The sequence below is a fragment of the Vulpes vulpes genome, chromosome 1 (genome assembly GCF_048418805.1).
Source record: "Vulpes vulpes isolate BD-2025 chromosome 1, VulVul3, whole genome shotgun sequence".
In the NCBI taxonomy this organism is placed as follows: domain Eukaryota; kingdom Metazoa; phylum Chordata; class Mammalia; order Carnivora; family Canidae; genus Vulpes; species Vulpes vulpes.
The window spans coordinates 102,500,819-102,514,345 of record NC_132780.1 but is presented as its reverse complement, the minus strand read 5'-3'; the positions used below and the strand labels follow the sequence as shown (position 1 = coordinate 102,514,345).

General features: G+C 35.3%; 1 protein-coding gene across 1 annotated transcript; it reads right to left on the bottom strand.

Moving 5' to 3' along the window:
• Positions 1-10,326: 10,326 nt before the first annotated feature.
• Positions 10,327-11,250, bottom strand: OR5AC2 (olfactory receptor family 5 subfamily AC member 2). Its single transcript, XM_025990615.2, has one exon. It carries the CDS (start codon positions 11,248-11,250, stop codon positions 10,327-10,329), a length of 924 nt encoding a protein of 307 aa, XP_025846400.2.
• Positions 11,251-13,527: the final 2,277 nt, after the last annotated feature.

The following is a 13,527-nucleotide window of genomic DNA, read 5'->3' as shown; positions in this document are numbered from 1 at the left end:
TAAGTTTAATATCTGTGCAATTTAAAAGTAGATTGACAAATACTAGTCAAGTAATCTCTCAAGACAGCAACAGAATTTCAACATCTTTATAATCCAGTTTCCATGGATAAAGAGAAAAGTCCCATAAAGGATTAAGCATATGTACTATAGCCTGGAACATCATGGTTGACACAGATGTGAGAAATTATAAATCCAGGATTTGACACAATTTCTGTTCAAATAGTAAAGAATGCATGGAGATCCTTATTTTGCTATAAAGGATATAGTAGAATACAGAGATTTGTGAAGATCAAAATGTCCCAAACATCATTATCTTTCAGAAAAATAGTGGTTTCTATCCCAAGCCCTTAAAATGGATTTGACTTGCCTACATACCAAAGAATTTTTTTAAAGATATACAAAATAAAAGTCATCTAAAAGTAATGTTGGCTACTAAGAATTAATTTAATCCTTCTTATCCATATGGTTTCCATAAGATAATGGAAACTAGAAGAATCTAAGTCTCACCCACACACCTTCAAATTAAAAATTTATTGTTGTTGATGAACAACAACAACAATAACAAATCCATAAAGCCACCTAGGTGGCTCAGGCAGTTAAGCGAATGACTCTTGGTTTTCACCCAGGTCATGATTTCATGTGTTGGGAGTTGGAGCCCCTTGTGGAGCCCTGCCTGGGGCTCCATGCTCAGCAGAAAGTCTGTTTGACAGTTCTATCTGTCTGCCCCTCCCCCAACTCAGGTGCACATACCTGTGGGCGCTCTCCTTAAATAAATAAATCTTTTAAAAATATATACAGAAAACACATATCAGTATACCCAGGAAACAGAAAATACTATGAACTTTAATTTACAGGTAAGCAATAAATTATACCTAAAACCCACTCTGGGACCTGAACCTGACTACAGAAAAGATGGAGACTCTACAGGGAAAAAAAAAAAAAAGCAGAACTGAGGCCTCAAAGTAGCAGAACATGGATAAAATCAATCCCAGAAATATGAAATTCCATCTTGAGTGAAGAAAATACCAAGAACCAGCCAGAAATTTGATAGCTAAGAGTAAAGACTATGAGTTATCAATAGAAAAGTACCTAGAAGTGGACAAGAGTAAAATAAGCAGTCTCAGTAAGAGCATCACCTCTAGGAGGTAGGATATGGAAGATGGAGGAAACCCTCTCAATGGTAGTAAAGAGACAGAAGGGAATTAGGCTCCTAAAGAGACAAAAGGGAATCACAAAATCCAAAGATACTTCAAATTCTCCTCCAAGGAAGGTCCTAGAAATTTGAAACTTCCATTTTACTATAGACCAACAGAGAAGGGCATGGTGAACTACAAAAATCTGGTAAATAATCCAAACCCCTTCTACATGTCTATCAATACCTATAAGTGATGGTCCTGGAAAATAACATTTCAAAAGACCAGAAAACAATTGAGAATATCCATAGTAAGCTATGATAAGATGAAAACTAATGCATTCCTGTATTTTCCCCCCTAAAAACACCCATACAGGAAAATATGATTGTAACATAGAATCACAGGATAGCAACTCAAATTAAGCATCCTTAAACATGCAGATACATAAGAAAACTAATTCAAATTAAAAATTCTGAAACTAAGAACAGATATTAAGATGTGAAATAAGTTGACCAGATTCAGGAAAGAATTAAAGAAGAAAAAATATCCTTAGATACAGACTTACCTAAAAGGTGTTGAGAAAAGTATATATTTTTGAAAACATACTGTAAAATATTGAATGTGATAGCTGGTTTCTAACGATGGCCTCTGATGATCTAAATGTCATAGTATTCATGCTCTTGTGTAGTCCCACCTACACTGAATCTGGGCTGGCCCAATGTCAATGTCTCTCTATAAACAATAGACACAGCAAAAGTGATGCTGTGCTTATTGAAGCCTAAGAAGTTGTTTTCCCTTTGGATCCTGAGACATCATATGGAGAGAGAGAGGCCCAAAGACTCCAATATGTCAGTTGAGCCCAGTGTTCCTGTCATTTTCATCAATGGACCAGATTTATGAATGAGCCATGGTGGAAAATCCAGAACAATTATGCTTACAGATTACTACAGATCAGCTGACATTATGTGGAGCAAAATACCTGCCCATTTGAGCCTAGCCAATCCACAGAATTGTGAGAGATAGTAATTAGATTGCTGGTAGGTCATGAAATTTTGGTCATTTTTTTTTACACATAAATAAGAGAAACATTCAAAACCCTTATGAAAAAAGCCAAGGGATAAAAACAAAAGTAAAAAGAGGTGAAAATGATCAGAGAAAAAATTATTCATATAACTGATATACAAATAAAATCCAACATATGTAATGAGTCTCTGAAGAAGAAAAATAAATCAATTAAATAGTTATGACAATTATAATCTAAGAAAACTTTACAGAATTAAAAATATATTTATATATTATTAATAAGTTCATTACATGCCTTGGAAAATTAGGTAATCCATTTGAGACAAAGCATATTAAAACTACTAAATTTTAAAGTAAAAGGAATAAATACTCTCTGGGCTTCTAGACAAAAAAAGAAAATCAGGTTGGCATCAGACCTTCTTAATGGCAACATATAAATCCAGACATATACAGTGGAGCAATATTTCTAGATATCTGGGAAAAAAATTTTTTTAATGATTTGTTATTATAGCCTTATTTTTCTCCTTGTATTTAATCTTGCCCTGTTTTCGATCTGTTTTTTATGGACTCACCAGAAATGAACTTTCAAAATGTAACTTTTTATCTTGCTCATCACCTATCATTTGTACCTCCTTCACTTATTATAAATCCAGCTCATTAGCATAACAAGTGGTTTTCCATTGTCTAATCCCTGGTTAAATCTCCAGTATTATGTATGATACCACCGTCCCCCATCACCTATGTTCCAGCTAAATTTAAACACATTTCATACTTGGAGCATTATTTTTATATATTATGCTCCCTTGTTTTGACACAAGTGCCTTGTAGACTCTTGCTAACTATTGTGCTTCTACCCCTACATCAATGCCATCTCTTCTAGGAATTTATTTCTAATTCTTCCTCACTATTACCATAAAATAGACTTAAGATGAATCTCCTTTACTCCAGCTCTATTCCTTGTGCTTCTTTTTTTTACAATTTTATTTTTAAATAATCGCTATGCCCAACATTAGGATTGAATTCACAACCCTGAGATCAAGAGTCGCATGCTCCACCGACTGAGCCATCTAGGCACCCCTCCTCATGCTTCTTTTATGCCACTTTCATTCTCTTTTGCAGTCACCATCTTTACAGTGCATTTCTTTCTCTAGACTGTCAGTTCTTTGAAAATAATAACAAGTGGTTAAATTTATCAATTAGATGTTTCATAAGTTTTCTTGAACAAATACATGAATGATTGAACTAATTTATTTGGCATGAATAATAAAATGTAAATCTGAAAGAAACAACTACACACTTTTGGGATGATCAAGCTTTTTAGAATTATAAAGGAAATACTTTAGAAATGAAAGATGAAGAAAGACCTTCCATTTGAAGAAGAAGGGAGCAATAGTCACAGGAAAAATTAAATTATTTAATGCAAGAGTGCAGAATATTGCTTAGTTCCTTTATGGATCTTCACACTATGCTAAGAAATGTAGATTCTATCTTGTAGCCAGAAAAGAAAGTACTAGGAGATTTTAGCCAGAGATAAGAAATGATAGAAAACAGTGTCTTCTATTTCAGTTTTTCCTCAGTGAAAAACTAATTGCTGTGGGCCTTGAACTTCCACTACACATAGATAGAAAGCTGGACAAATATACAAAAAATTGTGTCAGACAGACAAAAGGGAGCAGAGAACTGCTGTGATACCTAAGAACATTTGAGGTGAGCCCTGTGATGTTTAGGTAAATGCTAGTCTAGATGTTTCTGTGAAAGTATTTTGTAGATGTGATAACATTTACAGTCAGTTGACTTTTAAGTAAAGGAGATTATTGTCAATAATGTTAGTGTGCCTCATTCAGTCACTAGAAGGCCTTGATGCTTCCTGGAGATGAAGAAAGTCTTCCTCAAGACGGCACTATAGAAATACTCCCTGAGTTTCCAACCTGCCCTGTGAGTTTCAGACATGCCAGTCCCCACAATCCTTAAAACAAATATCTTTATTGGTTCTGCTTCTCTGGAGAATTCTGACTGATAGATATGGTCAGTTGATTTTTTTCAAGAGTACCAGTGTAATTCAATGAGAGAAGAGAGAAGTTTTTCGAAAACTAGGATTTTTAAAAACTGATTATCTGGGGATCCCTGGGTGGCGCAGCGGTTTGGCGCCTGCCTTTGGCCCAGGGCGCGATTCTGGAGACCCGGGATCGAGTCCCACGTCGGGCTCCCGGTGCATGGAGCCGGCTTCTCCCTCTGCCTATGTCTCTGCCTCTCTCTCTCTCTCTATCTGTGACTATCATAAATAAATAAAAATTAAAAAAAAATTTAAAAAAAAACTGATTATCTGTGTAAAAAAATGAACCTCAACACTTAACTCATCCCATAAACAAAAAGTAAATTGGAATAATTCTTAAAGCTAAATGTTCAAACTAAAACTCTAAAAATTGTAGAAAAAATACACAGGACAAAATCTTCTTGACCTCACTGTAAGGTTTAGGTTTCTCAGATGATACAATATGAGGTGACCATTTAAAAAATTGATATATTGGACTTTAATAAAATGGAAACTTTTATAGCATTAATAATTAAATAGAATTATTAATTATGGCATCATAATATTAACTGATATAATACTATTTATTAAATATTATTTTATTTGCTAAATATTTATTTATTTATTTTAGAAAGAGTACAGCAGGGAAAGGGGCAAACAGAGAGGGAGAGAAGCAGACGCCATGCCTGAGTCCCCAAGTGCCCCTAAACATGATTTCAATCTCATTTCCACACTGATACTGAAATATAGGATTTGTTGGTTCTCATATAAACCTAAATTAAAATGTAAATTATCGGGACATTAATCCTCTGTATGAAAATATACTTTGGGAAATTGTCTTTACACTCTCTAGTTTGTGGGAAGCCTGGGTGGCACAGTGGTTGCGCATCTACCTTCAGCTCAGGGAATGATCACAGGGTCCAGGGATCCAGTCCTGCATCCGACTCTCTGCAAGGAGCCTGCTTCTCTCTCTGCCTGTCTCTGCCTTTCTCGTGAATAAATAAATAAAATCTTTTTAAAAATTAAATAAACTCTCTAGTTTGTATAATACAATTAGAAATGGACTGAATGGACAAAAAGGTCAATTTAACTTAGTGAAAATTACGTATACAGTTGAAAGCTTCTATTCAACATCTACAAGAATTTTAAGCAATAATGAATAATGAGGGGAAAGAATGATATAGTTCCTGGTGTTGGTTGCAGTTTTAGTTTGTCTATTTTTTGTCCATCAAATATTGTAGAAATTGATGTGTTAAAAAAGTATAAAAACCATGACACCTAGGTGGCTCAGTCAGTTAAGTCTGACTCTTGATTTCAGCTCAGGTCTTGATCTCAGGGTTTTGAGTTCAAGCCCCATGTGGGGCCTCTATGCTGGGCATGGAGCTTACTTAAAAAAAAAGTAAAGTAAAAAAGTATAAAAACTATGCATATATGGTCAATTAATTTACTACAAAGGAGCAAGACTATGCAATAGGGAAAAGAAAGTCTCTTTAATAAATAGTGTTGAGAAAACTGGATAGCCATGTGCAAAAGAATGAAAGAGGACCACTATATTTATGTATTTATGCCATACACAAAATTAGCTCAAAGCAAGAATAAGGACTTGGATGTAAGACCTGAATCCATAAAAATCCTAGAATAAAACATAGAGGGTGAGCTCCTTGACATCAGTCTTGGCAATAATTTTTTGGAGTTGACTACGGTAGCAAAGGCAACAAACAAAAGCAAAGGTATTGGCAAACCATATATTTGAGAAGGAGTTAGTATCCAAAATATATAAAAAGCTCATATAACTTAGCAAAAATACTCAAGCAATCCAATTTAGAAATAGACAGAGAGCCTTAAAGAAATTTTTTTCCAAAGAATACTCCAAATGACCAATATCTACATGAAAAGATGCTCAATATCACTAATCATCAGAAAAATGCAAATCAAAGCCACAATGTAATATCACCTCAGATCTGTTGGAATGGCTGTTATCCAATAAGCAAGTGTTGGTCAGCAGGTGAAGAAAAAAGAACCCTTTGTGCACGGTTGATGTGAATGTGAATTGGCACTACAGCTGCTATGGAAAACAGTTTGGAGGTTCTTTAAAAAAAATAATCACAAATTTGTAATTTAATAAAACTCTTGTACCTACTACTATAGCATCACATTATCCTCAAAGTTTTATCTGTGGCCCCCCAATGTTGTCCTCCTGTCTCTTGCTGATGTCATCACATACCATGATTCAGTTTCTGGTAATCCCAGAAAATTCTGTTCACTACCGCAAAGCCATTCAGCTTTGACCAGTTATTCATCTTTGGATTTCCCTGCTGATATTTTGCTCATTCTACTGCCTTAACAAATGGAGTATCCTGACACCTTGCTCATTCACTTTATTTTACCAGTACCCCTTGACGTATCCCACACAAGAAGAAATACAACAAATCTATCTGGTTCTTTTTAGCAAGGCAAGTGCAGTTGCCCAAACTACCAGGTGTTTTCCACCTCCCAGCTAGTAATCACGATCAAATTTTATATAGCACCTTTGCCAATTTATTTCTTTTTCATCCAATTTTCATGAGGCACCAAAATAATTCCATGCAACTGTGCCATCATTGGTTATTCCTTTCTTTTCAAAAAAAAGATAAAACTTTTTTCTATCACTGAGACCCAATAGAAGGAGCTTGCTAACAAATTTGGTTAGCTGCCTGCAAACCATTTTATTCTCTTACAAGATTGTTTAATGGCACCAGGCATAATGAATTGTCCTTTTTAAAAAGATTTTATCTATTTATTCATGAGAGACACACAGAGAGAGGCAGAGACATAGGCAGAAGGAGAAGCAGGCTCCTTCTCCTGATGTGGTACTCGATCCCAGGACCCCAGGATCATGACCTGAGCCAAAGGCAGACCCTTAGTCGCTGAGCCACCCAGGTGCCCCAGGTGCCCAGGTCCTTACCATTGAATTTCTCAGAGTTTGCATACAGACATTTTTCATTAGGAGTGATATTACTGTTTTCTATATATAATCTAAGGTACCTGCATTTAGAACTTTTCTACTACCATTTATTTCTACAGGGATCTTTTATATAGATGTATGTATCTTATATTAGGTGAAAAGAATTGGGCAGGCACCCTTTTTGGTGTAAGCTTGTTAAATTTCTACCTTAACAATGGTAGTATCATTATTTGGAATGAAAATGTGTACTACAGTCCATACTCGTAAGGCCGTTTAATTCTCTCCATTCAGACTCAGTGGATTCTCTATCATTGAAATACAAAAAAAAAAAGAAAGAAAGAAGAAAAAAAATAAAAAGAAATACCACTCCCTTGATCATGTGATCTGAGTATCTGGACTAACAAAAACTCGTCAAGTTTCTAGTGTTTATTTGTTGGAAAGATGTCCAAATTATTTAACAGTACCCTCCCATTTCCATGGTTACCTGGTCTTGCCCTCCATTCTCATGGATAGTGAATATGTTGGCTTCTAGGTAAAAATAATATCTGCCAAGCAAAAAACCCTCATGACTCATCTTCTATTTTATATATTTGTCTCATGTCTCCTGAGTCAGTCTACTCCTTTGTGTCCTTCTGATAGAATTTCCATTTTGTTAATGCTGCTAATAACCAATAAGCAATGTTTCTAGCCATTTTCCCTGTTTGCCTTTGCTTACTAACCGATCCATTTTGCTAAATCCTAGATGTTTGACACTATATAACCACAAGTCCATTGATAAAATTTATACCATAATTTGCCTTCCACTATAAATGTCAATTTCTTAGAGGGCCCTCAAACTGGAATAAAAGATTACAGTTCAACTCTTAACCCTTTATTTCCAAAGTAATATAATACCTGGTAAATTATTGAAAATAATCCTGATAATATCATATATTACCTGTGCAATTATAAAGACAATAAAGGAGTGTAAATACTATAGCATATAGTTCTTTTTTAATATATTTCAGGGACATCTGGGTGGCTCAGCGGTTGAGCATCTGCCTTTGGCTTAGGGCATGATTCTGGAGTTCCAGTATCAAGTCCCACATCGGGCTCCCTGAATGGAGCCTGCTTCTCCCTTTGCCTGTATCTCTGCCTCTCTCTTTCTGTGTCTCTTATGAATAAATAAATAAAATCTTTTTAAAAAGATACTTCAAATAAAAACATGTTTCATGTACCTCAAAAAATGAGTATATTTACACTTACATAAATAATAAAAAAGTATTTAGGGTTTGCTTTTGAAAGACCAAGAGTAAATTATACAAGAAAAGTTTTACTCAAAGAGAAAATTAATATGTTAAAGAAACAGACTTAGTTTACAGTGATTGTAAAATGAGTCAGAAATACTGTGAAATTTCTGAAAATCCCTACAAGTACAGAGGGTTTTTAAGGAGAATAAACTTAATCATGTGGGATATTTTAAAGTAATTTTGTTATTGAGGACCAATTAAAGTTATGACCGTACAAACAAGTTGACTTTTTCCAATAGTGTTTATGTGAGAGATAAATAAATTTAAATGATAAGAGATATTTATTACATGCCTACATTTTTAGAAAATATGTTTAGTATATTTGTTGGAACTATTGACAAGATCTAAAGCATTTTAGTGTGGCTCCGTTGGTTAAAGTGTCTGCCTTCAGCTCAGGTCATGATCTCAGGGTCCTGAGATCCAGCCCCAGGTCTGGCTCCCTGCTCACCGGGGAGCCTGCTTGTCTCTCTCCCTCTGCCGCTCCCCCAGCTTGTTCTCTCTCTCTCTCTCTCTCTCAAGTAAATAAAATAACAAAGTGTTTTAAAAATATTAGAACAACAGGCATATTTTCATTCTTCTACAACTTAAACTTAATTCTCATTTTGTTTTTCTTAAGTGACTATGCTCAAAAAAGAGAAAACAAAACCAAATTGTTCAAGGAAAATAATTGTTTTGCCAAAAGAGGAATTGAATCACCTATGTCTATATAATTCTTTTTTTATAAATGTATTTTTATTGGTGTTCAATTTGCCGACATATAGAATAACACCCAGTGCTCATCTCATCAAGTGCCCCCCTCAGTACCCGTCACCCAGTCACCCCCATCCCCCACCCATCTCCCCCTCTACCACCCCTAGTTCATTTCCCAGAGTTAGGAGTCTCTATATGATCTCATTCATTTGGGGAATATAAAAAATAGTGAAAGGGAATAAAGGGGAAGGGAGAATAAATGAGTGGGAAATATCAGAAATGTCTATATAATTCTAAAAAAAAATAGAATATATCTATCTTTCGACTGGTTGATAAATAGTTAATTAGTGAGAGATAATTCACTGACAGTTTTCACCCATACTCTAAATGCAAAGTCAGGTTCTTGTCTCTGATCCAGGCTCCTTGCCTTTTCCCTAGTCAGTTCCTCCTAAAACTTATGGGAATAGTAATGCAACCACAAGGCTGATCTCCAAAATTGCTTTTTATTGTACTCAAATATTACTTAACTTATAAATTATTGAATATCATGCTGCATGCAGTATCCTTGATAACAACAGTGTGTGGAGTTACAGCTATGAGCTGTAGTTAATTTTGATGCTTCATTCTTTAATTCATGCCAGCTTTCATTTTCTTCTTAACATCCATGAATTTCTTTAGAATTTTTCATTTTTTTCTTAAATTTATCATGAAACAGTATGTTTCTTCTTCTCAGGAAATATTCTGCCAAGAAGCAGGATTTTATTTTATCAGTCACTTAGGGTTACTGTGTATGGAAGGAAACAGTAGAGCCTTATTAGCTTGCAAGTCCAGAGCAATGGGCTGGGCTCATCCATGAACTAAATGACTCCCCATATAGGCCAGCCTCTTTTACAGCTATTTCTCACCCTAATTGTCTGTTTCTATCTGGAATTTTGGAAGGCCCTAGAAAAAAACTAATTTGCAAAAGCTAAATGCTCAGATAAAAATAAGGCACAGTGTTTCTAAATAAGCTAGTTATATAGGTAATCTTCCCAAGCTTTCACTGGATTCATATCCAAGAAGGCATAATGGGAAGCTGGGATGCTTCACACAGAGCTTATGAACTCCCCTGACCATTAGCTTTCTGGTGGAATGGCAGTTGTGGTTTACCTATAGTACTCGGGGCTTTTTTTTAGCAGAAGACAAAAGAGACACATCTTGAAAATTGGCAACGATTTATTTCTTAATTATTCTTCTCAAAGCATCTATAACCTCTTTGTTCCTCAGGCTGTAAATAAAAGGATTTAGCAGAGGAATTATTATTGTGTAAAATAAAGAATACATTTTGTCACCGTCTTCAGTGTGGCCAGACCCAGGACGCACATACATGAAGAAGAGGGTGCCATAGAACAAGGAGACAGAGAGCAAGTGGGCGCTGCACGTGGAGAAGGCTTTACTCCTGCCCTTTTCAGACTTCTTTTTCAGGATGGCAAAGAGGACACAGGTATAAGAAAACATGATGGTCATAAACGTAAAGATTTGTATGAAGGCCGAAAAAATTAAAACCAGAAGTGTGTTAACTGTAGGATCGGTACAAGAAATTTTGAAGAGTTGTAAAATTTCACAGTAGAAAGAATGTATTTCATTGGACCTGCAGAAAGTTAACCTAAATAACAAACCCACGTGAATTGCTGAGTGTAGAAAACCAACAAAATATGAGACTCCGATCAACTGAGTACAAAGGTTATTGGACATCATGACTGGATAAAGCAAAGGGTTGCATATGGCTACGTAGCGGTCGTAGGCCATCACTACCAGGAGGAAACACTCTGTGGTGGCACTGGAACCAAAAATGTAAAATTGAGCCATACAGTCAAAAAGTGATATCACATGATTCTTCGATAAAAAATTTATAAGCATCCTGGGAGTCACAGAGGATGAAGTACAAGCATCTGCAAAGGCCAAACTGCCAAGGAATAAGTACATGGGGGTGTGCAGGTGGGGGTCTTTCCTGATGAGAGCAACCAGACCAAGGTTGCCCACCATGGTGATGAGGTAGATGACCAAGAACACCAGGAAGAGGGGGACCTGCAGCCCTGGATGACCTGTAAGTCCTGTGAGAACGAACTCAATCATCTGTGTCTTGTTTTCTTCTGCCATAATTGATCTGGCCAGACAGTAAATAAGAGAAAAAAGTGTGGAAACAGTTACCAAAAAATCATAAAAACAGTGTATTTTTGTGTAACTGATGTATTTCTAAAAGATGCTTTTCTTTTTTTTTAAGATATTTTTTTAAAATATTTTATTTACTTATTCATGAGAGACACAGAGAGAGAGAGGCAGAGACACAGGCGGAGGGAGAAGCAGGCTCCATGCAGGGAGCCCAACATGGGACTCGATCGTGGGTCTCCAGGATCACACCCCAGGCTGAAGGTGGAGCTAAACCGCTGAGCCACCAGGGCTGCCCTAAAAGGTGCTTTTCATGTAATCAGCAATCTTCAAATTTTTATCTTTATATGTCTACTTTAATATCCATTCAAAATTTTCCAGGATAAAAAGTTTTAGAATGAAGTTTACCCACAGTAACAAGAAAATTTAGTACAAAACCTTTTGAATCCAGCAGAGGTTTTAGAAACTATATATGGTCTTCTTAAAAATTGTATGAAAGAGGGGTGCCTGGGTGGTTCAGTCGGTTAAGTGCCTGCCTTCACCTCGGGTCCTGACCCCAGGGTCCCATAATGGAGCCCCATGTGGGCTCCCTGCTCAGTGGGGAGTCTGCTTCTCCCTCTCCCCATACCACCACCCTGTTCATGCACTCTCTCTCTCTCAAATAAATAAAATCTTTAAAAATTTTATATGAAAGAAGAAATTTCCCATTTTACTCAAGAAACATATAAATAGTAAGAACAGTCAAGAGCACAATAATTTCTTTTGAACTATAACATAAAGACATAACAATCAAAATATTCAAATAGTGGCAGAAGAATAGAAAAGAAGAACAGTGCAATAACGGGCAGCCAGCTCAGAAATAGATTCCACTGTATACAGGAATGTGGCATAAGACAAACATGATGTTTCAGTTTAGTAGGAAGAAGGCGAAGGATTTAATGGATTGTGCTGCCACTGCTGGCTATCTGTCTGGATGTAAATAAGTTTAGGCTCCTACCTTACAGCATAGCTATTTTCTAAGAAATTTAGGAGACAACAATATAACATAGAGATTAGAGAAATTCTTATCCAAGAGAAGAAGGCCAGTACTAAGCAGAGCTACTCTATAATTTTAATGAATAGTAAGAGTACTGAACAGAGCCAGGGGGCATATCACAGGTTGGGAAATATATTTTACCATGTAAATGAAAGATATAGACATGTATAATATAATATGTAATATAAAAATAACAAAAATAGATAAGAAAAAGACAAACTAGGAGAAGAATGCATAAAGGATATGAACAAGCAATTTTACAAATGAATGAATCAAAATGACCAAAAAATAAAATGAAAAGATGCCTAGTTTTCTATGTGTTGCAAATATACACACATGTGCAAGTGCTGGTGTACACACATACACACACACACACACAGTCTCCAACATGTTAATACTGGAGAAAAGAATAAGAATGATGAAATCCTATTGTTTTCTTTTAGATGTTTCATCACTGAAAAACCCATTGTAAAATTAGGATGCAATCATCTCTTAATTTTGCACATAAATATCAGTTAAAGGCAGAAATAGCCTTCAGGAATTAGAATTTTCTTTTGGAAATTGTCAATGGGAGCCAACTTTTAACCATTGAGAGTAGATACAATTTTTTTTAATATCCCAAAGTTATCTGTAACTGTATAAGATAGGGATTCAAATAGAACAAGAGTTTTTTAGAAGGTTGTGGGGTGCTTTTTTTCTTTTGCAATTTTAGTAACTTTTTATTAAATTTATTTCTGCATACTTATTCTTTAGTCACAAATTTACCACTTGGTGTTGCATGAAGAAATAATATTGATTTTTTTTTCATGATTTATAGGTAGTCTCTGAAAGAACTCTAAAAAGGAATTTTCCAGGGGATATAGATCGTTTTGGATTATCATCAAAAGAAAAAAATACATTCAGGTATATAAATTGTTATGGTATTTCCTTGCATGAAAAAAAATTTTCATAATTTTACAGTCACATTTTTCAATATTGATGGAACATAAATTTTTCTTGCCATGAGAATATATTAGAAAAGCTGAGTTTTGTCTAATGTAGAATAGAAACAAAGGCTCTTTTTCAAAGAATCAGTGATCAGCATAAGAGAAGATCGTGAGATATTTTTCTGTCTTCACTGAAAATAAAGGAAGAATCTATGAGCTTTGGAATTTTTACTTTAGAATGTATACCCATAGGGAGTCCTAAAATGTACAGCACTGATGAAAATATTAATGGAAAATTAAGAATTT